Raw genomic sequence first — 27,042 nt, 5'->3', positions numbered from 1 at the left:
CAACTAAATTTTAGACCAGGCAGAGCATGTGTATGATGTTGTTCATTGGAAATTTCTCAGCAGTCAACAAAAGAATCCGGATCAGGATTATGCTCGGAGGATCTGCATCCAAAATACAGCACACAAGAGTAAGTAAAATAATGCAGATAAACCCCATAATGAAAGTTCAGTCCAAACACCTCTGCTAAACAATTCCGATAATACCTCATTAGAAACAGTCAAACAATGATTCGTTGCGGCCAGCAGAGATTTGGATGAGGCTGTACATTAGCAAAGACAGGCTAGTACTACTAGTCCCAATCATAAGACCTTCACATTTTGCTTCCTTTTCTCAATCAACACTTCATTTCTTAACACCAGTTGTTACAATCAAATTGTAAAGGAATCTAATGCTTTTTAATAACAATTTGCTCTATGAGCTCTTTCCCTAAAAAAAAAAATAACAATTTGCTAATTATCAAACAGAAACTAATGCAACAACATAATAATTACAGCTAATGCTTGTAGACCGCAATAGAAATTTGTGAATATCACCTATTCTAAATAAGTAAATAACTGATAATTACTAATTAGAATTAAAATGAATGATTAACGAATAAGCAATAAGTAGTAGTTTTCATTATGTTGGAAAAACAGACAACCTCGGAGTCCAAGAGATTGGAGAAGATATCAAACAACAGATACACACCATTTCTTTACAATATCAGCAAGATCGAACATGTATATAAGAAAATACTATAGTCAGTTCAAATTAAACGACGAAAAATAGGCTGACCACCCGTTGGACAGGATCTTCTTTGATCACTTAAACCCGTCCATCTTAGATCAACACAGCAACTCAACAGGCATTCAAAATCAAACTCAAGCAGACCAAAAAGGAAGACACTTTAAACATCAGACTGACTTGGTGCACTCATTAATTATACAACCTCTACCTCCAAGTTCAATGCAGGTGTTAGTGAATATTCAGCAACTGGTTCTACTGGGGATGAAAACATAGTAACAGAACCATCTGCAAGAGATTTTGCCGCTGCTGTTGCTGGAATCTCCTTTGACGGCTCTGTATAGTGGAATTCAATCTGGAGACGGTGGTGCAGTGGCGTCGAAGCAATCAACCCCTTCTTGATGTCAGCCTCCAGCTCCCTTATTGGGATTGCAGCCAAGAAGCTTTTGATGTAATTCTTGCAGGACTCCTTTCCTCTGCAGACTATCTCTTCACCATTTCTAACATAATCATTGGAGTCCTCCTTGACATTATTCTCCTGAGCTTGCTTAAATCCCGCACCTGAAGTTTCAGAGCGAGAAGGCTTCTCCTCATTTGGAATTTTACAGATTGATGTGCTATCATCAAACTTCAAAATGTATGCTTCATCACAACCCTCGTAAAGCCTCTCCCCAAGTGTGTCAATAATGTAATACGCATCTCTCTCAACCTTGAGGACAAAAAAGTGATCATTCCAGCTCACAATATAAAGATGAGGGCTTCCATCAGCAGAACAATCACTACTGGCTTGGATGATCTCATCCCAAATGCTATCGAATGACATAGCCCCATGCAAGAAATCAAAGCCGGTGATATTCTCAATGCTTTCAGGATGAAAGAACCCAATGAATGACTTCCCAGAATTGACAGCCAAAGGCCGGATCTTTGCCTGGAGAACTGTTTCAAGGTCAAAGTGTTTATCAGGGAAACGTTCCTGATAAGTCTGATTCTCACACAAGTTCCTCCACTCGAGGGAGCCTTCCCGAATTAGGCTGTCAAATTGGGACTTGATGGGCATCATTGCCCCATTGGACTGGAACCAGTCAGCAATAACAGCAACCAGAGCTGTGCATGCACTCTCACCAGCAGCTCGCTCACTCCTTTGATCTATGGATGCAAAGAAGACTTGAGTGGAGAGTTTCAAATGACCATCACGGCTCACAAACTCCTTCTGTTCCCAGCTGCCCACGACAAAGTTGTCGTCCCCAAAATCAAAAGAGCAGTGTGCAGCTCCATCATAGTTGACTTTGTGGCCCTGAAAAAATGATCCTAATATTATTCTACCCCCGAACTAGATGTCATATTGCAAAGAACTATGAGAAGTTTCAAAACAAATAACGCCCATCCTACCATCTAGGTAGAAGGAGATTGCACAAGGTAAAATCAAAGCATGAGAGAGAGAGAGAGAGCATACTTCTGCAGAGAGAGATTCATCAGAAGAACTCAGCTGTCGACGATCAAAATCTATATCATCCCCAGCCCTCTTCTCCATAGCCTTTCTTTAACAAAGGCTTCCCTTTGGCCTTTGGAGAACGAAAATTTAACTTTCTCTTCTTCCAAGGAAGGATACTCCTTTTTGAAGTTGACAATGAAACTTGTTCAGAAGTAGATACCGTTGCCTCCTCCTTGTGTGAAGAACCCACATCTGATTTCCAATGACTGTAGTACACCCAGTCCTCATATTCGCCTTTCATCCTGACGTCCGAGTAAAATGAACCCCCAACATAGTTTGCAGATGCCAATGTACCATAACTGAATGATTTTCTAAAACTTGAATAATCATCTTTGCCAACTTCTCCTTCCTCATCACCGAGATCATCATCAAGGGAATTAGTGTCGAATGGGTAAGTGTATTCCCCATCCTCACTTCTAGCTGAGCCCTTACCCTCAGTACCCTCATCATCATGACATATCTTTTTAGACTTCCGTGATGACACAAAATCAGATAGTATTTTCACCTTTCTAAATCCAGCTTTGAGAGTTGATAACTCATCTTTCTCAGGAGGTAGAGTATCCCCAGGTGGGGGTGATGATGCCATGGGAATCATACATCTTTGCACAGTCTCTGATGATTCATGAAAAGTTCTCAGCTCCAATAGGCTGAGAGACAACTGTGGCATGAGCAATTAACTTTGTCAAGAGACGGACTTCAGGAAAGGGAAAAGTTATACTTCCAGTAAGACATGAGTGATATAAAAAGAAAAAGAAAAAAAGAAAAAAAAAAAAACAGTACTATCAAATAAGAAAGGCAACAATAGCTTGATCCAACGAGGTAAAAAAAAGGCCCAAATTCTCAATTATTGGCAGGAAATAAGACCACCCTTAGCAGTTTAACTATTTTATAAGCCACAAATGACATATAGTCGGAAATCAATCATAAGGTGGCAAAATTGCAGAATCTATTGAAAATTCATATCGATAACAACCAAAATTCAAGACCAGACAGATCAAACAAACTTACATGAAGTGTTGGATGAGACTCAGTGGTAACACCCGGCAGCACCAATGAAACAGTTATCTCAATCTCTTTCTCAGCAGTGGATGCAAGCTCTGCCAAGTTCAGCATAGCTGTCCCAAGAACAGACACCTTTTTATTGGGTGCTTGGTTCAATCCCTGTCAGACTAATTATCTCTGAAAGACATCACTGAAGCATGCAGATTTGACATATATACTTATAATATTCAAGCAAAAGTCATTTCTTCCTCCATTGCACAAAAAAACCCAATTCTCAAATTTTCACCCAATAATTTGCTTAAGAGTCAAAACTTCTAGCTACGCAAGAGTTTGATCTCCTTCAATGAATCTCATCGATCAAAATAACAATTTGGAGAATCACTCGAAGATGCAATCAGCTTTTAAATTGCTAATCCATCAAACAAAAGCCAAATTTTTATTACCCATATATATATAAAGGCATTCATTCCAAATAGAAATTTCACATAGAAAAAAAAATCACAAACAAAACATTATCAATCTTATCCCAAAAGAAAAGAATGCATCTTTTTGCCAAGAAACATAACACACAATGAACAAATAGATCAATAAACGGTTCCATACCCACAAAACCCAACTTCTAAAATCTAACTCAAAAAACCACAAATCTACAACCAAAAACATGCCGCAAACAAGGGGGAACTCAAAAAGAGCCAAAGATCAACAAGAGGAAAAGTAAAAAAAAAAAAGCTCACCCTGAACACAGTGAAACCAATCTCCCACGGCTGAAAAACATTCTCCTTATGCGCACTAAGACTACAAACGCTCCGAAACTCCTCATCTAAAACAACAACCCCATCATCCCCAACCCCTTCCCCTCTCGTCCAGTTCCTCTTCGTCCCCCTCCTCAGCGCTCCAAGCCCCCCTTTCCCTCCCTTCCACCTCACCTCCGCTGTCACCCTGTCCTCCTCCTCCATCACTGGAACTCTTTCAACACGCCGCACCATCAGCCTCACCTCCACCTTCCTCCCCGCCGCCGGTGGAGGCCACGGCCTCCACCGCATCATCCTCGCCGCCATCCACGAGCTCCGAAAACCCTAGCTCTCGATCTCTCCGGGGACTAAAATAAAAATTTAGAGAAACGTAGGGGGGCATTCATAATAATCCGCGATCGGAGTCGAAATATCGGCGAGAAACTGAAGAGCAGATACTGCGATTTTTATCCCCTCGATTTAGCCGTTGCCAAATGGGAACGACGGCATTAGAATGACCTAAATACCCCTAAAACCATTTTAAAATTCCACGTCACTAACACAGAGTGAGCTGTAAGGCTAGGGGTATTTCAGTAATGATCTTCAGATCGTTCGATTTGGATCCAACGGTCCGATGCGATTTGATTTTTGGGATCTTGGATTTGCTACCTTCGTTTTTTTAAAGAAAATTTTAAAATGAATGAGGGATTTAAAATTTAAATATTTAAGAAAAATGGAGATTGTAATGGATAAATTTAAATATTTTATATCATTTTCTCTTATTTTAAAAAACGACCTAAATTTATTATTAAAATTGTAAATTATTTTTTTTAATAAATACGATAAAGATAATTAATTAAAGTGTAATATTTTTTGTTTTTTTTTTTTTTAATAAATTCGTAGTTTATCCACTTTATTTTAAATATATATATATATATATATATATATATATATATATATAAACCGAGAATTAATTTAACAACATAGGATTTTGGATTGCAAACCCTACTCTCACTCGGAACTTTTCATTACACATGCTTTGGAGAAAATTTGAAAGTGAGCCGGGATTATTAAGTTAATAATCCTTTTATTAAAATGGTAATTTATAATTAAATTGAGTTTCTGAAATTAATTTGAATGCTACTTTTAACCAAATTTGGCTACATCAATGTGGGATTAAAAGTCTTACATTTAAATAATAGTTGACTAAATTTATATCTTATTTTGTGACTACAACCACAAATGTTTTCTAATTATAATGAGAAGCTGGATCATGTGACCTTTGTTTTTACATGAGACTGAGAACTTTTTTTCCCCAATTTTTTTTTTTTATATTTATTGTTATCATCAAGTAAAAAATTATAATTTACTTTAAAATAGTTTTATCAAATTATCAATTGAGGGTAATTATTATTGAATAACGTTAAAACATATATATATATATTACAATAAAAAAGTGTTGGTTTTTAATTATTGGATGAAAATGCAAAAAAATTATTGAGATAAAATAAATTATGAAGATGATAGACTTAAAAAAAAGAGTTATTATTAATTTTTAAATAAAAATAATTAATCAAACATGTGGAAAAAATGTGAATTGGAATCCATCCACAAAATAATTGAGCTCAATTACCTTCAATATATGTAGTGTGTCAAATCTAATCACTTGTGTAGAAAGTTACAGCAACCATTAAACTTTTTTTCTAGAAACTAATTAACAAAGTTAATACTACATTTGAGTTTAATATCTTCTTTATTGACTTACTTAATCACTTGTCATTTTCTTTCATTAATTTTTGAAAACTATATCCTTTAATTAATTTTTATGTGTATGATTTATAAATTAAATCCTTAAAAAAAAAATAGCATGATTAGTGGAATACTAAGCCAATTATTATTTGATCAAATATGATGTAAACTTTTAAGATAAATTTAATTATTTCACGTCGGAACCCACAATTTATAAACTTAGGCTTAATGATTTCTACAAACTTACAAGTATGTAATTAATTTTAAATTGCCGGTAGCCATAAAGATGTTTAGTTGTGATTAACAACCATGATTAAGATTTACTCAAAAGAGAAAATAATTGATTAACTACCATAATTAATAAAGTCAATATGACTTTCTAATCAATAACACTCAAATGCTTAAAAAGGAAAAAAAATTTAGAAGTTTAATCAGGATTTATAATAAAATCAACTAAATTATACATAAGACAAACTAAATAAAAAAAGTTAGGTAATAATTAACAAGTATTTACTTGTAGTTTATTAATTAACTACTTTTTTTCCTTTTATCTTGGTCTATTTACCAAAATAGCTTATATTTTAATGATAATGGCTACAAAGGATGATATTAAATTTTTAACATGTTTATAATAAGCTATCTCTTCCTCTGTATATTTGATGTCATTATGATATAATTATATATAGTTTTATATGAGAAATAAGAATTAGAAACTTTAATTGATTTTTTGAGAAAATTCACCAAAAATGTATGTATGGTTGCATCATTATATATTGCCATTTTATTTGGCTAAGTGGCAACTTTTATTTTGATATGGATGGTTCATCTTGATCTAATTATTAATTTCCATTTTGTATATACTATATACTATATATATATATATATATATACCTTCATTGCAAAGGGAAAATTATTTGGGTGCATGATAGAGTGAAGTCTCAACAAAAATTATAGTTTTGTTTGTATGTGTATATATATATTGTATAGTATTAGTTGTTTTTTTTTATATAAAAAAAGAGAAAGAATTTTAAGTTTTACCTACTATACAATTCACTAAAAATTTGAGAAAAAAATTATAAATATAAAAGAAAAATTGAATATAATTTTTTTTCTTCTTTTAATAAGAAGAATATATTTATACCAATCAAAGGGAAAGAAAAGGAACACTTCTTGCATTTTGTAATGTGGAAGGAAAGCAAAGATTTATACAAGGACAAAACTAAGTATTTAACATTAAAACTGTCCCTAGTTGTAATCGTATTTTCACTTTTTATTTTTTATTCCCTTTTTCACAATATTTAAATTTTAAAATAATGGTAAAAAAAGTTACATATTGTAACAATGTTCTATCGTATCGTATTAACCAATATCTAAATACAAATAAATACATATCATACTTAATGTCATTGATTTAATGTAATTGAAAGAGTCTAACCACATCAATTAATTATTATTATTTTTTTTTAAATTTAAGATTTCAAGTTGAATCTAACTCATCATGGTCGGAAAGGAAATTAAACCGTGTACTAAATGGAATATTTCATGTGAACCATAAACATTTCTTTATATTAATGTTTCATGTGAACCATAAACATTTCTTTATATTAATGGATATATATATATATATATGCTATGTGCTTGTGAGGAATTAATTAAGTGCATGTATATGACCTTATTCAACTTTCACAAATAACCAAAAGTCAAAAACTTTTTTTTCCCTCAGTCAAAAACCATAGGAGTGGTAGATGTCAAAATGACTTGTCTATGTTTATTAAAAAAACTACAAACCCCTCCAAAAATGAGAAATTACATAGACACCACTGTAAAGATGATACCTGTCTTATATTACTTGTACACATCATTTTTAATTACTTATATAAAGTTGGGTAAAATAAATTATAAGAAATAAACTATTATTATCCATGTTATTTAAACTTATGATGTATACATGCATGCATGCATGCATGCATGATTGATATTATGTAGAAGAAAAGGTTATGTTGGAGTTGTCATGCATGCATGATTGATATTATGTAGAAGAAAAGGTTATGTTGGAGTTGTTTTGAAGGGATGAGTTCTAAAACACATGAAATGAATGGGGTCACGCAAAGCTTGAATTGAAATATAATATATATATATATATATATATGTGGGCAAAATAATACAATGAATTACAAAGAGACTATAATTAAAATATATGGATATGGGCATTAACTCCGCCACATTGACCCAAAACTACTTTTGTGTGGGTCTATATCTTGTTTAGCTTTATGCATGCTACTGTCTTTGTGGGCACTCAAATTCTACAACCAAAGCAGAGCTGCCATTCTTTGAAGTTGACAAGTATTACCTAAGTGGGAGAAATGATAGCTTCATTTCATCTTCTTATTCACATGAATGACTTGAGTCATTTTAGTCCTATCCATGTTAAAATTTTAAGTAAAAAAAATATATATATATATAATTAAATTAAAATTTAAAAATAACTAAATTTATTATTATTATTTTTTGACAGTTTGGGCAAAATTTGGAGAAGGAAAAAACATTTACCAAGAGTTGTCTAAGTGATAAAAATTTGGGTTGGTTAAATAAATAATTTGGAATTTAAATTTTTATTTTGGGTTTTTGACCCATTGGCTTTTTTTAAGGTGAGATATTGAGAGTTATATAAAAAAGTAAACCTCTTTTCAGCGAATTCTTTTTGCATACTATTTGTTTAAGTGATCAAAGTCTATATCATTTGGACTAACCTCCATTGCTTCGAATTCGAATATTTATGTATGCAAAAAACACCTGATGTGAGAGGTTTAACTTTTACATAGTTTTTAGTACTTCGCCTAAACTTATTTAGGACCCGTGGCTTCTAATAAACCTTTTGTTTTTTTTTTTTAAAAAAAAGAAAAGTTATTAATGGGCCTCATTGGACCTTCATTTTGATTTAGCAGGCCAAATTTTGGGCCATTATATATATATATTCCATCGTAGAATATATATATATATATATATTTAAAAAAAAAGCTATATATGTATATTATTTTTTTAAAAAAAGCTTATTTTTAAGGAAAAAACAAATGCAATTCTAAAGGTTCCCCAATACTTTTATTAATTAAAAAAAAATATAACCATATTCATATTTTTCACTACCGGGTTTCGGATCTTTGTGTACCCGAATCCGCAAATGGTCGAGACGAAATATCATCTCCCGCGATCCTCTGTGTGTGTTGAGTGTTCTCTGCTTCATCGGGAGCTCCGAAGCTGCGAAAGCGCTCAAAGGGAGCAGGTGCGAACTCCTCTCGATCCTTCTCCTTTCTCGCCATTGCTATCCTTCCAAGCTTCACCGTTGTTCTTCTTCAATTTTCCCTGTTTACATCGATGGTGCTAGGGTTAGGGCTTTCTTGACGCCATTCTCGTTTATTTCGTCTTGAAATGAGCTTTTATTTAGTTCTATGTTGTTCTACGTTGAACTCAGTGCTAGTAGGCTTAGTTTTTGGATTCTTGAAATTTTTCATTCGAATTTGCGATATTGCGCTTAAAGTGTTTGATGAAATGCGGATTAGAGCCCCTCTCTTGTTGTGTGTTCTTGATTTCTCAGTTAGCTGTATGCCAGTAGGTGTGGTTCTTGGCTGTGTTGTTGAAAATTGCAGTGCGCTTGAGGTGTTTGATGAAATGCGGGTTAGAACTCTATCTTGTTGTGTTTTCTTGATTTTTTTTTTTCCTATGAGTTGAATGCTTTTCTTTGGTAAGATCTGTGCTAGTAATTGTGCTTCTTTCGTCCTTGAACTGTTTTGTTGATATATGCACTGCCCTTAATGTGTTTGCTGAAATGCTGGTTAGAACCCTCTCTTGTTGTGTGTTTTTGACTTTTCTGAGTTGAATGCTGTCTTCCGGTAAGAATCCTTTCTTGTTGCATGTTCTTGATTTTTTTTTTCATGGATGGAATGCTGTTCTTGGACTGAAAACGCGAGTAGTTGATGTTGTTGTTCTTGAAATTTAGCATGTTCTTCTCAGTGATTTTGGAGAGTTGAAGATACCTTTTTTTCATTTTTTTTATTTATCGACTTAGTCTTGTAGGTGATTTGTGTATTAACATTAGCTATGTACCCAATTGTGCTGTGAGGCCTTTTGAGTAGACAATCTAAAATGCAATCAAATGTGTATAGGTCAAAGCATGGAATTCTTAGGGCCTTTTTGGATTCAAAATATATTTTTAAATCAAGGTTGAAGCCATTATAATCCTTATTTGTAGATGAAAACATTACTGAGTTTGATCGGTTTCTGTCAGTGTTGCCTCTAAAAAACCCTTGGTGCATATATGCATGCCACCTGCATGGCTCTGTCTGTTTAGCAAGTAGATGGTGCAAAAAACGAATACAAATCCTGTTGATCACCTCCTTATTGGTTTAATTTCTTTGGAGAATCTTGAGCAACTGCAACATTCCAATGTGTGTTTGAAGTTTGGTTGGTACGGATCTGTGTGAGAACTGAGAGAGGTCTTCTCTCCATACATGGTGATGTATGAACATGCATATTGTTTATGGAGTTAATTCAATAGATAAAGCTTAAACTTTTGCATCTAGTAGTATTACAGTTTTAGGATCTGAAGAGAGATTCTTGTCCCTGATGATTACTTCTGCAATTCTCCAGTAATTCTTTGGTACATTATCCCCATGGTCCTATCATAGGAGCTTGGTAACTATTCTCTTTGTTTCTTCTTATTGTCAGTTATTGTTATTGTTATTATTTTCTCTGTATTATCCAGTAACATGCAATGAGTTGACTTAGTTTCTTTTGTTCCTTTAACTCCGCATTTTCTTGTTCCCACAAAATGTTGGTAACAGAGAACTGTAGCAAAATGAGACAACATGGAAATTATGTTGATTCCGGTGTCAATCCAGTGATGGCTGCTCAAATGCATCACATGGCAGCACAAAGATCGCAGCATAACCCTGGAGTGAACCAGTTTCCAGGACGGGAAGGGTCATTAAGAGCAGAAGACGAACGTCAATACATACCTAAAGCAGAGGGACAATGGCAATGGGATAGAGAAGCCTCAAAACCTTCAAACTCTCTGCCATCTCACGTGTTGGATGAAGGCAAGTTCTTATTTTGTCACTTGATTCTACTTTCTATGCATAATTCATATTGTTCTCTCTTGACTTTTACTTCCTTTTTGGCCAGTCTATTAATTTTATTGGCTATATATTTTCAGGAAATATGTAGCTGTTCAAAATGATAATCCAATGTTTTGTGGGAATTGAACGTTTACCATCCTTCATTGAACTTGATGGATGTGAATTTTCCATTACATTCGTGCAGAAATTGTCAAATGTATATGAGCAATCAATGCTTGGGCCTATTGTGATTGGAAAGGACAATGCAGTTGAAAACTGCTAGGCATTAAGGAATTATGCTTATTTCTTATGGTTGCTTTGTGCATGATGACCAATGTAGTAGGTTGTCTACATGTTGAATAACCCAGGAGTTCCAGTTACCCAATAGCATCAATATTTGCTCTCACTGTGATATCCAGTTAAAATAGGATCCCTGTTCTTCTGACTGCAGACAAATCCTCCTGTTGAATAATTGAATTTTATAACATGATCAATGTTTGGTTGTACAAGATGGATGAGCTTGAAGCCCTTGGTAGCCTGACTATGTCAGGCTGATAGCTGGGGCATAAATGAGGTCTATCATAGGCTCACATGTTGGTTTGCCTGATGTTAGAGCTATATACCCAATTCAGTTTATGAAATTAGGGGAAGTTGTGAATTTGATTTGAAGTCCTGAATGCTAGACACCAATATAGTCACAGTAATTTGTTATTCATTATTTCCCTTTTACAGTCACTTACATTATATAACACATATGTAAGTGTGATTACGATTCCAATCTTGAGACAATGCCTGAGGTTCAAGAATGACTTAATTGTGCTGCATTAAGCTCTTGTTTCTTCCTTTTGTTCATGCCATCAAGCTTTGATAATGATAGATCCGTTAGATGGGATAAAACCTGTTAATTAATTTTTTATTTCCTGTGGGTTTAAAATTTTCTCTTCTTGTGGGTAATTGAGAGGATTTTTTTGGATTGCCTGGATTGGATTTCACAGTGATTCTGTTAGATTGGAACTTACCTGGGACAAGAATTAGTTGTGCGCCCTATTGTTTTTGCTTCTTCTTCCTCATATTATCTATATGATTATTATAAATTTTATATTTTAGATTCATTATAAGCATTTTGTACTCAAACTGCATATACTTCTTCATATACGCGACGCGCATAAAATGTGCACCATGGAGTTCCATGTCTAAGGGGACATTTGGCAAGGGTTGGAAACTTGGAATAGATTAAAATGAGTTGGTTTGGGTTTTCAAAGTTTGCAGTTTTGGCAGAAAACTTTTAAACCAAGTTTACCCAACATTTGACATAAGTAATACTAATTAAATTAATATATTTTAATGAATTTATATTAGCCTAACTTATGATTGGTATCTATTAAAGAGTTTATATTTGTAATATTTATTTATTTATTTAAATTTTGTGAATAAGTCATTCTTGTCTCAAGTTATTCCAGAACATACACCCCCTATGTCTAACTTTGTTTTTAATTTGCGAACTTTTCTCTTGCTTGAGAGATGGTTTAGATTTCATGGAGTTGATAAAAATTCGAAGTTTTGGGTATTGTTCAAGCATCTAGTATATTTTTAAGGCTCTGTAAAAATCCTAGGCTAATGTCAATATCATTTTACTCAGAGGATTTGTTTATTTATTTATTTTGTTGTTGAGGTAATTATAGTAGTGTTATTACCTCTCCCTTCACCTCTTTTTTCTTCATATAACTTCCATATTTGATTTTGCATTCCATTGTTAGAAATATTGATTTGATTTAATGTAGGTCAAGGAAGTGAGCCACCTCGATCTTTATATCAGGGTCACAGATCAGAATCAAAGCTTGTGTTAGATAAACAAGCCAACAAGGATTTGGAAATTGGCTATGACGATAACAATCTTCCTTTAACATTTGATGGCCTTGAGCAGAAATTCCTTCAAGACTTTTTGAAACTGTCTAAGGAACAGCAGGATGCTGAGGACACAGAAAATGCAAGACATAGAGAGGTATGCACAGTTTCTGATTTTTAACATTATCATTATCTGGATTTATGTTGACTGGAGTAGGTTAGAATTTGGAAGATCCAATTTCGGTGGCACTCTTATCCTTATATTTGAGAGCTGTGTCCATGCCAATCTTGATACTGATACCAACAGCAACGCCGACATTGACACCATGTTCACGTGTACATACACTTATATCAATGATTTAGCTGGTCCTTTAAGATGCAGAAAATTGAATATGAACACATTTTTCTAGTGTGTACTTTTTTGTTTGTAAATGAGACTTGGAGTAGGCAGAAATTTCTCGAAAGAGTGGGTCTGCATTGGCTTTAGATTGCTTTGTTTGAACTTAAAATAAGTTTCCTTACGTCAACTCTCTCTCTCTCTCTCTCTCAAACACACACACACACACACACACACACACACACAAAGTATACAATTATATCATCCCATGTAGCTGTAACCAATGCCCGTCTCTGTTTGGAAGGTTTAAAACTATTATCTTTTATTTTCTGAACCTAGCTGGCTAGCTCATTAGTTGGTTGCTTACAACTTTTCTAGTTGATGATTAACCAGCCAGGGAGTCTCTTTTTACCGAAGGACTTGTTTAAGTAGGATAGTTTTAAGAATGCACACATATTTCTAATTGAGTTAAGGACTAGGGAATAGTTGGAATAAGAAGTTTTGGGATCCTAGCCCTACTTTCCTTGCTTGCTTGAGTCTTGGTGGGTGAGCAAGTTTGCCCAAAGATCATTAATTGATGCATCCTTGATATTTTCCATAGTGGCTCCTATTGTATATTACTATTCCTGGTTCCTAGTTTTCAAGGGTCGGTGCAATTCCGTACATCGCAAAAGTTTTTGTGTTTGTCATTTGAACACGTGTAGATATATATTCATAGGATTCCTGAAGAAACATTCAAAATGATGGATTGAAAGCCCATGCTTTGTTTAATCATTGCTTGCACATTATGGCCTTGATCAGCCATTGCAGTCTGCTTTGGCTTTTGTTTCAGACGCCATCAAGCATGTGATAGCTGCATTATTATTGGTGCGTTTTTTTTTTCAACTTGCATTATGTGGTTGCATCCTTTCTTGTCTGACACCGTCAGTGGTCCTTTGTATGGCCAGACTGACGAAGCCTTGTCGCAACAATTTGGTGTTGATAGTTCTCCCTTAGCCATTTGAGAGCACCATTTTTTTTTTCTGTGTAGTCAGCATAAGATTATTATGGGAATGCTTTGGTATTCTGTTGCTCTATTTGTTTTTGTTGGTTTAATCTGGAGTATGCTAGTCTTCTCAAATTTGGGCTGTATGATATGACTGATGTGCATCTTGCGACATTTGTTAATTTTTTCAGAGGCTAAGTGAAATCAACACACAGTATCAGGAGAAAATACTTACAATGCGTGCTCGCCAAGCAACACAGAGAGAGGAATTCCTACGCAAGGAATCACAAGTCCGTTATCAGCAATATCAACAGGCGTGTATGAGCAACTACCCACACAATGCTGGGTCTAATGAGGCGCATGGCTTAGGGTCGGCAAGTGGTCCTTCCAGTGTGATAGGGGATGCGCATAGAGCCTATCCTGCCAGTCATTTTGACTCTTACGGAGAGCGACCTGATTATCCTGGTGGTTCTAGGGGTCGTGGATACAAGTCGCGTGGTCCATATCCTGGTGGCCGAGCTTATAATTCCGGAGGGCGCTATTTTTGAAGGAACATTTTATAGTGTAAAAGAATCTCTTCTTTTTCCTATCCAACCTTTATTTCAATTTAGTAATTAGACAAACATTGGTCATCTCTTTTGTTCCAACTTAAAAGACCAGCCATTTATTTTAGTGATGCATATGCAAGTTCACATTAAAAGCATAAATATAGGGCCTTTCTCATTCTAAAACTTTGTTCTATTTTGTTCCAATTTACAGAGCTATAACTTGGCATTAATCCTGTTACACTTGCAGGCTTTGGCGTGCAATAAACAGTGTTATTGTTGGCAATATTTTTGTTTTCTTCCCTTCACTTCTTACATTTGAGCAACTGGCTAAAAACTCAGGATATATTTTGAATTGTTTCAACTTTATTACTTCTTCCTGTAAATACTTTCAGCTAGTATTGCTATTATTGCTTCTCAATAGATTGTCCTTACTACTCTATTTATTTATTTATTCATGTATTGTTTGAATATGATGATGATGATAACTCCTGCTGTTACATGTTGGTGCAATACATAAAGTTCAAGTGGAAAGTGCTTTCTCTTCTTAATTTTAGTCCTGTAAAGGCCGTCAATTTTGCCATAATTAGCTTCAGTAATTTTCTGCTGAATAATCTTGTGATTCATTGCAAAGTGTGTGCTTTTTGCTGTACTTGCTTCCAACTTGCAATTCATCAAGTATGTTAGTGTTTCTGCCACTTGATTGTTAATGAAACTTTGATTCTTTTTGCAGGTTTCCACTCAGTCTCCGAACCTGGATCTGTTGAACTTATGCTGGCCGAACGGATGCTCATAGATGGACTCCCCACATTAAAGCAGCATGCTTGGTAAATTACATACCATTTCATCTCGTCAGCATTTAATCTCATTGTCAGAACGAGAGAAAGTTTTTTTAAAAAAAAGCATGGCTACTGAATGGTTATAAATAGTTTACTAGATTGAGTTGAAGTCTGAGTTGGGATTGTAAATGTGATTTTTGTGAAGAAACTTGGGTCTTCTTTCTTCTGTGTCCTGTCTCTTCTCTCAGGAATGCTTCCCACATGGTTGGTCTTTGCTAATTGAAGCAAAGAAAAAAGTTTGTCTCCCTGCTTGCTTTATGGCGGTTTTCTCTTATTCACAAGATACTACTCCACTCTTGGCCCCAGGAATTTGGCACCTTTTGCTAAACATGTGTGCCATCTGAACAACTGAATCCTTATGCTGGAGGTATGGACTCTTTATTATTATTATTATTATTTTTAATTTTTTCTCAAGGTAGTGACTTATATCCGAATCATACTCATCAATCTTATCTTCAGGTTTTATTAGAATCAGCAAAAAGAAAATTAAAATAAAAAATAAAAAAGCAAAGTGGGCAAGACCTGGTCAGCTTTTCGAGTTTTATTGCTGTTTGCCTCTGAATTTGATAGTTTGGTAGGTTGGGTGTTGCGATAACTACCCCGGAAACTTTTTATTTTCGAAACAATTAAAATTCTGAGTTTTGGTTCAGAGATCTGAAATCATTTCACATTTATCATAGTTTAGGGACTACTTTTACTCTTCTTAGTTCACGGAGCAAAATAAACATGTTTTTTAAGTTGTGTAGGTACCAAAAATACATTTACTCTTTATGTTTTGGTCCGGGAAAGCCGGTTTACGCAAGAATATATTGTTTTGTTGTTCTTGATTTTTTTTTTTTTTAAATGACTTCGATTCGGTGGATTAATTGGGTGTTGATCAAATTGTTGTGCAACTATACGCATTAATCATGCCTAAAGTCATCAGAGTTGATACTTGCGTTGTACCATTATTGCATGGCAAATTGCAAAACCAATTTCTGTTTGTACAAATGTAGATGCAGATGATCAGCTAATCCAGGCCGTCCAGTTAATAAATCGACATCGGGTACACATCTTGATGACCTTTTTATCATGCAAATGGTACTGTGCAATGTTTTTTTAGGTATTACGGTACATGTTTGAAATTAGGATCATCCACTTGGCTTGGTAAAATAAAGTCACAGGGAATAATAATATTTTTAATATTCCTGATGATGTTTATTGGTTATATTTTTTGGTGTGACCACATTCAGCAAACAAAACAAAATGATGATAATGAAATAAAACCATTTTATTCGCCGACTGATCTTTTGTATTTTTCATGTGTAGGACACTCAATTGATAATCAGTCTTTTCTTACCCTCAATTTTTATGTATCATTTTCTTTGGTTTCTCAAAATGGTAAAAAAAGAAAAGATTTTTGATAAAATATAATATAAGCAATTTATAGATTGAAATTCGTGGATTATTAAAATCCATAGGCTAACAACAGCTTTGAGGCAGTGGCAGTGGGTATGGTTTGTGGGACCCATGATTCTTGTTTTAATTTTTTTAATATTTTTTAAAATTTATCGTATAATAATAATATTATTATTAAATTTTTATACAGTAGATATATCACATGAACATGAGTTAATATCTCAATTTATTTGTGCAATTATTTTATAATTTGAATATTTTTTTAAAGAGAAAAACAAATACTTTACAAAGGAAAACAGTGTTAATAAAATAAAAGATTCCTATTCATTATATAACATTATATTGAAGTGTAAAAATTAATTTCAGTAAAATCATTCACTATATATAAATAACCTGTGACAGATAATCTCTTCCTAGGTAAAAAAAAATAATATATATATATATATAAGAAAAAACAGTCCTTTTGTTGAAGAAAGGGACAAGGGCAATGTCCATCATCTACCTTGTCTTTTATTTTCACGTCAAGTCATTGTAGATCTTTCACACATAAAATTGGAGCTTCTCAACTGTATCAATACATGGGATGACATTGACACCTTCCTTCTTTATTTTCATGTTATATTATAATACTATAATTTTATATGTGTGGGTATATATATATATATTTTTTATCATAATATTTATTTTTATACCAACTCCACAATAAATAGATAGGTAGCTTGTTTCCTTTTCAAATAGAAAATCGAAAGTTCAACGTCTTTTACGGGTTCATAATTCGCTAATATTTATAAAAAAATTTATTTTTATACCTCATTTATATATTATTTTTTAAAACAAAAGAATAAGTCATATGTTTTATATACAATTGGAAATACATTGAATTAATATTTTTTTCTTGCACTATTGCATAATTCGTATTGCTAGAAGGAAGTATCTTATTCCATACTATCATAACTAGAATTTATTTTAAGTTAAATTAGAAAAAAAAGGGTATTAGTAAGGAAGGGTTAAGAATGAAAAGGAAAAGTATTGAATGATTGCACCAACAATGGTTGATCCAAACTGTCCAATTGACAAGACACCACATAGATGGATGTATGCTCCAATTACTAAACAAATATTATGCTCTTGTCTCCTCACATGCCTTTAAAACAACAACAACAACAACATCCCCCTTTAATAATAATAATAATAATACAAAATATCTAAGTTTTCTTTTTTAAAAAATAATTATTAACCTCTCATATCTTCAGGAGAACATAATCTAAGATTGACTTTGAACCATAGCCTCATAATTAATTTCATGGTCAAAAAGGTTCACTGTTTTCCTTTTAAATTTTCACATCAATTAATAGTTTGAACTATAATTTTAATTTCTAGTATCATATTTAAAGAAAATAAATTGATCATTCTAAATTTATTTATAAAGTCCGAACATAATAATTGTAATAATTAATATCCTCATATCATTAATTAAAATAAAAAATTGATCTAATCGATTGCAGGACAACTTACAACCATTATTATATCAATAATAAAAAGTTAGAACAAAATGTCATTGATTTCAAATTAATTTAGAGAGGTTGGATAAGTCTTCTTTGGTGATCAATAAATGGGAGATGTACTCTTTATGAACATGGACAAATAGGTGTGAGATCAACAAAAAGGTCTAGAGGAAAATTTAAAGACGGTTGTGGACCAACATTCATTGCCAAACTATAATGTTCACTCATAAAATTATTCAAAGTGAAGATAGAAAATTTGTACACAATGTATCATCTAATATATACATCAATTAAGATCAATTCAATTTCTAAAAAGCAAAAAAACTTAATTTAATGATATTATGTACACCAACTGATCTTTTTTAACTCACATTGGGATTTTTTTTTTGAAGTGTATGTACAAACAAATGTATAAATGACACATATGAGACTCATCTTCATTTGCCTTCATATATATATATATATATAGGCAATACGTCATTTACAGACATCCACAAAGCATTTGCAGATGGCATGTTGCAAATAAAGTTGAACGGGTGTAATTTATTATATTATTGTTACGATCATGATCGAACAGTTGAGATGAGAATATGCTTCATACTTTTACACTATTGATAGCATTGTTTACAGGTCACTGTTTATCGTTGATGGACGGATGTTCGCAGATAACTACAAATGTAGGTGATAAGTTCTCTCTCTCTCTATATATATATAAAGTTAGTCGAGATCATAGTAGCACAGTAAAAAATGAGATGTACAATATTTTGATCCGAATCAATCTCAGCCGACGGATGTTCGTTAATAACTACGAATGCAGGTGACAAGTTCCCTATATATAAGGTTGGTCGAGATCATAGTAGTACAGTAAAAAACATGATGCACAGTATTTTGATCTGAAGAAGAAAATACCATGCTTGGTCAATATTATATATTATTACTGTTCATGCACATCTTGCTTTCTATCTCTCTCCTTTCATTCCTTTCTCAATTTTTTTTTTAAATCTAGGGACATTGTTATAAATATCCCCGGATGACTTTTCTTCTATATATATATATATATATAAAAGTTGTTCGAATTACTATTGCATGTTCTTGTTAATTAAACAAATGTCTGTTGATGTTTGATATTCTTATTTGTTAGATTTGAAAATTTTGATTAGACCAATCAAATAGTGAAATTAAGCCTGCTAACATAAAATTTTCTCATGATTGTAAGTAATTGATTTGATATTAATGTACTTGAAAAGCCACCTAACAAAGATGACAAAGAAGTGAATGGAGTTGAGAGATTGAAATTTCTAAATTGTAAATATTAATTTTCTTTTTAAATTTTTTTGCTATTTATTTAGTATGAGTTTTGTTGGATTTAATACAAAAGAAATTTTTTTATTAAATAAAAAAAAAATACCAATAAGCATGAAACTTCAATTCCTATATAATTTTTTTACTCTAATTATTATAATTTTTTTCTCATATATAAATAATTTATGTTTACGCTAGCAACATAGTAAAAAATACTGTAAAATCACCACCACAATACTCAAGTGATAAAACACTTGATTTCATGCGAGAAATTAAATATTCAGCTTACCTCAATAATTGAATGAAGCATAATAATAATAAAAAAAATATTTTGAAATAACTTGTTTACATTATAAAAAAACATAAAAAAGATAAAGATTCATCTAAACCACATTAGCACAGTAATACATATATAGTCAAATGGAATAATTTTTTTTAATCTAATCACTCCAAAAAAAATTTTTTTCTCGCATTAATATTCAATTGCATTCATTTAATTATATTAACAATCAACATAGCAACAAACATCATAAAATTATTACTGAAATAGCTTAGCAATAAAACACTTGATTTTTATATTAGTAATCGAAAGTTCAGCTCCCTCTCAATATATAGTTGAAGTGTAATAATAAAATATGTGTGGAGGTGACTTATTCACATCGTACCCTAAAAAAATAATAAAAGTACATCTGACAATAATAAAAAAAAAATGCACATATAATCAAACACATCTGAAATAAGAGTTTTTAATTCAAACCCGCCCAAAAAGTTCTTGTTCTCTCATTAATTTTCCATTGACATAGATTTAATTATATTAACAATAAAAAGCAAGTACAAAAGTTGATAAACACAACACGCACACACTCACAAACCAACAAACAAAGATACTATACACATGTATAGTGCATTAATATGGCATTTTCCCACCCCCACATGTGGGTGACCTACATATGAAATCAAAAGGATAAAATTATACACATAAAAGATAGAAAAAATGAGGTAGCATTGTTAGGGAACAAGCATTACAAGTAGTAGTAGTAGTATAGTAATAATAATAATAATAATAATAATAGTAATAGTAGTAGTAGACTTCCACCCACTCATTCATTCAATCATAACCCATCCACCTCCTCCTCTTCCACCTCCCACATCCATCCCACAAACATCCCCTTCCTCTCACCATAACCACACCGTACAACTCCTCCTTCCCATTTCTTGCCCCCACCTTTCTTTTCCACATTTCTTTGCCCCCAGTTAACCCCTCAATTCACTTACCTTCTTCTTTGTAATCAATCTTCTTTTGTGTATGTATATATATGTATATGTATATGTTTATTTATTTACACATATATACAACACACAATCTAAGTCCTTGAGTGAATTCTAGCTAGTCTCTTGCTTTTCATATATATATATATATATATATATGCTCCTTCTTCATCTTCTTCTTCTACTTCATCCTCGTCATCTTGATCTAGTACAAAGCACGTACTTTCTTGTTGGTTTATATAGCATATGCACAGAGAGATTAGTTCTCCGGTGACGATCAGAAATGTCGGCTCAACTCGCTCCGGAGAACGTTTGCTATGTTCACTGCAACTACTGCAACACTATCCTCGCGGTATAACCAATTAATTCCCCTTCTCTTCTCTTTTCTATCTTCTTTCTATATATTCTTCTCTTTGCTTTGATTCACTATTCATCTTCATCTTCATCTCTTTTGAGTTAGTCCTCTGCCATCTTGAGAACTGCATGGAATTTTACGTTCTTTGAGTCTTCTTGACAGGATGAGAAAGAAATAGATTTCCAACCATTGATGCTCATGATCATATGTTTTCATATATATATATATATATATATATGATCATGAGATAGTTAGCTTTAGAATACCACCCAGTTAGTTGTATTAATTAAATTCACTGAAAGAGGTTAGATCTCTTGAGGATTTTGAAGATCTAAGCTTTTCATTGTTGAATAGAACACTGATTTTAACTTGTTCTTCTCTGATTCAAGGCAGATTCAAGAGTAGATAAAAAAAAAAAATGAAAATGAAAACCAAGAGTTTCTCTTTTATAAAATTAAACTACTTTGCATTTTATGATCATCTGTGTCTACAGTGAACATTCCATTGTGTTGCATAATCTTAGATCTGAAATTGTACAACTATACTTAAACAGGTACGTTTTTCTCTCAAGTCTCATCTTCTTTATAAAACAACAAACTTGTCAATCAAGTTGGCAGTCTAGGCTTTGATTTTTTTCTTTTTTTCTTTTTTTTTTTTTCCTCTTGAGTTGATTATTATAAATATTAATCATATATCTGATGATCATTTCAGTCCTACATTTGGTTGAAATGAAAGGATGAAGAATGAGTTCTTAACTTCCATATATATGCATATATATATATATATATATATATATAAGTTCTATTGATCTTAATGCTCTTTTTAGTGCAAAAGTCTAAGTACTAGAGTGCATGGTTTCTCTGAAAAGGGAACTCAACTGTGCTTCTCCTGCCTTCTGGTTTAGCTCTCATTCAACTTCCTGTTTATGGCTTTTGTGACCACAATCCCAACAAAACCCTGCACGTATCATAACATCACCCACTGTCCAACATAACCTGCAACTCTCATTATCTCTCTCTCTCTCTCTCTCAACTCTTCTTGAAATGTGTGGAAAGTGGGATTTTTTCTCATGTCCTTTTTTCTTCTCTCTCTCTCTCTCTCTCTCTCTCTCATTCTCTGTGTGTGTGTTGTTCTTGATTTTATTCTACCTTCTTTCTCAATAAATAAATTGAAAATGAGGAAGCATTCAGAAGGTGGTCAAAGTTGCAACCTTTATAAACCAAACTCTATTGAAATATCAAAAGAAACTTGTTCTTATTCTGATCATTCTCATCCTTAAAAACAAAGCTTGATGTTTTATGTATTATATAGTCTGTTTGAAATACTGTTTCATGGTTTCATTTCTCATCTTGTTCCTGAAGTAGTCATTGATGAAAGTTTCTGACTCTTAAGGTTAATAGTTCATATATGAAACAAATGGATCTAAAACAAGGACAGATTGATTTTGATTTCATAGTGCATGCACTGTTTAAATTTCATAGTGCTTCTTCCACAAATGTGCACCGATATTTGCAAGCATGTCGTTTTCTTGACTTAATTCTTCGTCTTTCTTTTAATCACTTCAGGTTAGTGTGCCAGGCAATAATGTGTTCAACATTGTCACGGTAAGATGCGGTCATTGTTCGAATTTGCTGGCTGTGAATATCGGAGCTTTACTTCAATCACTGCCTCCTCCCAATCTTCAGGTTATGTTTTCATTCTTTTTCGGTTCAATGTTTTAAGTGAAGTGAATTCATGATTCTAATTGTCTTGCTTCTATATATGATCTTAATTAAGATACACATGTTAATAGTTTTAATAAGATAATTAAAACGAGTGTTTAAATTGTGACAACATGCATTATGTTATCTTTTTCAGGGAAATCAAATGGAGGTAGGATCTTCTTCAAAATCTAATAGAACATCAGCAAGCAATTCAGTGGAGAGTGATCAACAACAAATGCTGCCAATTCGGCGTAAGGCTTTCGATACTAATTCATTCTCTTTATCGGATTTAATTGATATGAAAATATTAATCTAAACTAATCAGAGCAAGATTTGTATTGGCAAGAGGAATGGTTGGAAAGGTTAGTAAGTAAAATGCTAAATGACTATGATGTCGATTTTTCGTATTATTCTCTTTATGCAGCACCAGAGAAGAGACAAAGAGTTCCTTCTGCGTATAACCGGTTTATCAAGTACTTTCGTCGATCTCTGCAATCGATTTATAATTTCGATGTTACAAAATGCTATGTTGACGAGTAGTGAAGTAATTAATTATATATTAATTTTTATGCAGGGAGGAGATACAAAGGATAAAGTCTATGAATCCAGACATTAGCCATAGAGAGGCTTTCAGTGCTGCAGCAAAGAATGTAAGTTAATTATAGTTCATATATATATAAACAGATACATGAAATTAGATTAATCAAACTAATGAAATCATTTATTGATCAAGTGATCATAATGTCTTTTATTTGTTCTTAGTGATACTAAAGTTACAATTATAAACCTTCAAACTTAATTTTCCCCATGAATAATAGAACATTTTGATTAATTAGATAAGTTATTGATAGAAGTCATGCTTGAATTTATATGCTTACTTAGAACTTATGGTTTAAGGTTTATTGTTTAAAATATGTTTAAAAAAAAAAGTTATGTAATCAAAAAGTGAACCCAAAATATTCTCTTAATAGTCTAATTAGTTAAGAGCAAAGATATAAAGCCAATAACAAAGCTAGATATATATGCATATGTTCCAAAGCAAACATAGCTGAAATTTTCCTTATAACCGAAACCCATACTTAATGTTAAAAACTAACTAACTAACTAAATATATAAATAAATCTTGGTTTCATAATCTAATTATAGTTGAAGACCCTAAAAAATTTTAGCTTTTTCCTATTCATTTGGATATTGTATACTCTCTCATATATTCTTATATATAAAAGACATAAAGCAATTAAAGCTAGCAATTAGATGATAACGTCTGATTTCAAATATAATAAAAAAAATAAATATGAATAAAACCCTAATTTCCCATGATTTCATGCTTATAAACTATGCTCTTGTTAGTAAGAAATTCTTAAACTTTAATAATAAACCATTAAGAATCAGAATTCTTTTGCCATTGTTTGTACTATTTCAATTCATTTAATTAAGGCATGCATCCTGCCAACAACTTGAGTACCATTCATCAGTTTCACTTTAACTAGCTTTGATTTAACATACTAGTACTCTTTGAAATCAAATTCACAAAATATATTTCCAATAAACATCTCACATAAATATTCATAATCAAGAACTAAATCATACTTGCAATTCATACATACATCAAATGATACATTTTACACTTTGCAGTGGGCGCATTTCCCGCACATTCATTTCGGTTTAACTCTCGACGCAAACAAGCAAGCAAAGCTCGACGAGCCTATCAGTGCACAAGGAAGCCAAAAAGTCTCAGGAATTCTACTGAGCTAATGGTGTGTGTGTGTATATATCTATATCTATATATATATATATATATAAATATGTATTCTATTTGTGGAACTTATCCTAAGATTTTATGAGAATCATGATAAACTCATGCTGCAGTTATAATTATTAAAGTATCATCAATGAGAACCTTGTTTGTTTTCCTCCGGTTTGGTTTGTGGAAAAGATTTGATGTTTTAGCGTTTCATAAGTTGATGCATTGTCATGTCATTCATGTCAGCAGTTGTGCATGTCCTTAGATCAGTCATGCAGAAGATAGAGTACATACCTTAATATATATATATATATATATATATATATATATATTACATTCTTATAACATGATGATTTTTTAAAACCAAAGTTTAATTTTACTCGTATATATATATATAAGATTTATATATGTAAATGGAGAGGATGAAGAGAAGCATTGATTGATCAATGAGAAAGAAGAGGAGAGGAAGGTGCAAGTGGACATGAATGCAATAAATATGAGACAAATATAATAAAGAAAGAGAGGAAAATCAATATGTAATGTGAAAAAGAGTGAAAGAAAAAGAGGGAGAGAGAGAGAGAGAGAGAGTGGTTGTGATGGTGGTGGTGATGAAGTGTCATTTTCAATACAGTGATTCAGAATGTGGAAACTGCAATGAGAGGACAATGCATTGCAGAGAGACACACCTTCCTCTCTTTTCTCTTCCTCTCTTTCTTTATTTCTCTTTTTAAAAGGCCATACTTGGCATTGAATGAAATGAAACCCACACTCTGAAATTTATTAATTAAGCTCAAATACGGACTCCATTTCTCCATGCAAAGCTTTATATATTCAATAAACAAATCATCATCATCATCATCATCATCATCATCATCATATATATACATGTATGTTTATATATGTATGAAGATATGAAATCATATGAAAGATGGATATAAATATGATACAAAGATATATATATATATATATAGTACTTATAAAGAGTGAGAGTGAGAGAGAGACAGAGAGAGGAAACCGTTATAAAGAGGAAGAGGACACAAAGATGACCACCTTCTTCTCCGCCATGAAACACGCGCTCCGTTGTCTTCTTTACCTTCATTCACATTCAATTTGAAACTCTCTTTCTTTAATTATATAGACAAAAGTTTGGTACTGCTAGTTATTACCATCATTCAATGTTCAAATCTTTTTGAACTTCATCTTTTTCATTTATATAACCCGTATTAATAATAAAATCAATTTCAACAACTTCTTAATCTATTAGCACAATGTTCTCTTCATTTTATATTTATATATTTATTAAAAAAATATGTTTAAATTTCAGCTTATACTTGATAAAAAATAGATTGAAATATTAATTTTTTATACGTGCATGTCTCTAACTTGACTTGTCCAGTTTGTAATAATAATAATAATAAAATGTTTAGCAAGTGGTATGATATATTTTTATAAAATAAAAAGGTTTAGTCGTCTGGTATAATGTTTTAATTACAGGTAGTGGAAGTTCTTGTTCTAAATATTAAATAATTTAATATGCTTATTACTAGATTTTTTGAGATCGGTTGGTGTCTATGGATTTTATGTATATTATATTAAAGATTATAAAATTTAATATATTTGAACAACCAATTTCCAACCACCAATTAATATGTTGTACTAGGAAATGTTCTAGTTATAAATTATAATGGTAAACATAATAATGGTCCCAGGGATGAGGGAGAGATTCCTCCACTTATGTCACGGCATTGAATTTAATGCTAATATTATGTGCGATAATAAAATTAAACAAAAAAAATTATTATATTAGTAATCATTTATTGATGAAATTATCTATAAATTAATTGTAGCTAGCTTAGTAATTGAGTCTATTACTGGACATTTCTCTTGCATCCTCTCTTTATTTATTTATTTTTTATAAATATTTTGGGAGCATTCATGTAACTGTATATGATAGCAAATCATACAATCAAGTAAAAAAGAAATTGAAAAACACCACATCAATCAAACCCAAACTTTACAAGATTCAATGACTTTCACATACTTCTCAAAGTACAATCAATATATTTTTTCACTAAAAAAAAAAAATCAAACTAAGTCATAAAAAAATAAACAAAATTCTAATAGCCACACAAATTTCTCCTATTATCATCTCACTTAATTACTAAAAAAAGAACAAAGACCTCCTCTTGTTATAAATTATAATGCAAGACGTAAGAAGTCCCACATCATGACTATGAGACATTCTTTGTTGCTTTGTTTTCTCACAATAAAAATATGAGTGCCTAAGTCCAAATTAACTCATACAATGCATACATAGGCAAAGGTCAAATTTAGCATCATGACAGTTTGCTGGGCAAGAGAGCAACACAAATAAATAAATAAATAAATAAATCCAAATCCAATAAA

General features: G+C 32.2%; 3 protein-coding genes across 8 annotated transcripts; 2 read left to right on the top strand and 1 right to left on the bottom strand.

Moving 5' to 3' along the window:
- Nucleotides 1–596: 596 nt before the first annotated feature.
- Nucleotides 597–4,393, bottom strand: LOC120267141. Its single transcript, XM_039274845.1, is given in 5 exon segments — nucleotides 597–2,018; nucleotides 2,178–2,240; nucleotides 2,242–2,874; nucleotides 3,225–3,377; nucleotides 3,953–4,393. Coding segments are annotated over 5 exon segments (2,271 nt in total). The 5' UTR covers nucleotides 4,277–4,393; the 3' UTR covers nucleotides 597–920.
- Nucleotides 4,394–8,877: 4,484 nt separating this feature from the next.
- LOC120267008 lies at nucleotides 8,878–15,589 on the top strand. 5 transcript variants are annotated; one of them, XR_005538351.1, is made up of 6 exons: nucleotides 8,878–8,978; nucleotides 10,537–10,791; nucleotides 12,591–12,811; nucleotides 14,168–14,540; nucleotides 15,255–15,348; nucleotides 15,549–15,589. XR_005538351.1 is itself a non-coding variant. In XM_039274687.1 (6 exons), exons 3-5 carry the CDS (start codon nucleotides 10,551–10,553, stop codon nucleotides 14,522–14,524), a joined length of 819 nt encoding a protein of 272 aa, XP_039130621.1. In that variant the 5' UTR covers nucleotides 8,921–8,978; nucleotides 9,291–9,370; nucleotides 10,537–10,550; the 3' UTR covers nucleotides 14,525–14,540; nucleotides 15,255–15,533. The 5 variants fall into 5 exon arrangements, 4 of the variants coding, with proteins under 4 accessions (XP_039130620.1, XP_039130621.1, XP_039130623.1 ...); XM_039274687.1 differs by lacking the exon at nucleotides 15,549–15,589 and adding an exon at nucleotides 9,291–9,370 and having other exon boundaries at nucleotides 8,921–8,978; nucleotides 15,255–15,533; XM_039274688.1 differs by lacking the exon at nucleotides 15,549–15,589 and adding an exon at nucleotides 9,309–9,370 and having other exon boundaries at nucleotides 8,960–8,978; nucleotides 15,255–15,533.
- Nucleotides 15,590–20,686: 5,097 nt separating this feature from the next.
- Nucleotides 20,687–24,805, top strand: LOC120266421 (axial regulator YABBY 5-like). Of its 2 annotated transcripts, none has more exons than XM_039274045.1 (6): nucleotides 20,687–21,186; nucleotides 22,755–22,874; nucleotides 23,047–23,174; nucleotides 23,213–23,365; nucleotides 23,467–23,542; nucleotides 24,528–24,805. In XM_039274045.1, exons 1-6 carry the CDS (start codon nucleotides 21,118–21,120, stop codon nucleotides 24,645–24,647), a joined length of 666 nt encoding a protein of 221 aa, XP_039129979.1. In that variant the 5' UTR covers nucleotides 20,687–21,117; the 3' UTR covers nucleotides 24,648–24,805. The 2 variants fall into 2 exon arrangements, with proteins under 2 accessions (XP_039129979.1, XP_039129980.1); XM_039274046.1 differs by having other exon boundaries at nucleotides 20,694–21,186; nucleotides 23,047–23,143; nucleotides 23,317–23,365; nucleotides 24,528–24,781.
- Nucleotides 24,806–27,042: the final 2,237 nt, after the last annotated feature.

This window comes from Dioscorea cayenensis, chromosome 8 (genome assembly GCF_009730915.1).
Source record: "Dioscorea cayenensis subsp. rotundata cultivar TDr96_F1 chromosome 8, TDr96_F1_v2_PseudoChromosome.rev07_lg8_w22 25.fasta, whole genome shotgun sequence".
Classification (NCBI taxonomy): domain Eukaryota; kingdom Viridiplantae; phylum Streptophyta; class Magnoliopsida; order Dioscoreales; family Dioscoreaceae; genus Dioscorea; species Dioscorea cayenensis.
Note: the sequence above shows the minus strand (reverse complement) of the source record. Positions and strands in the feature narration are given on the sequence as shown.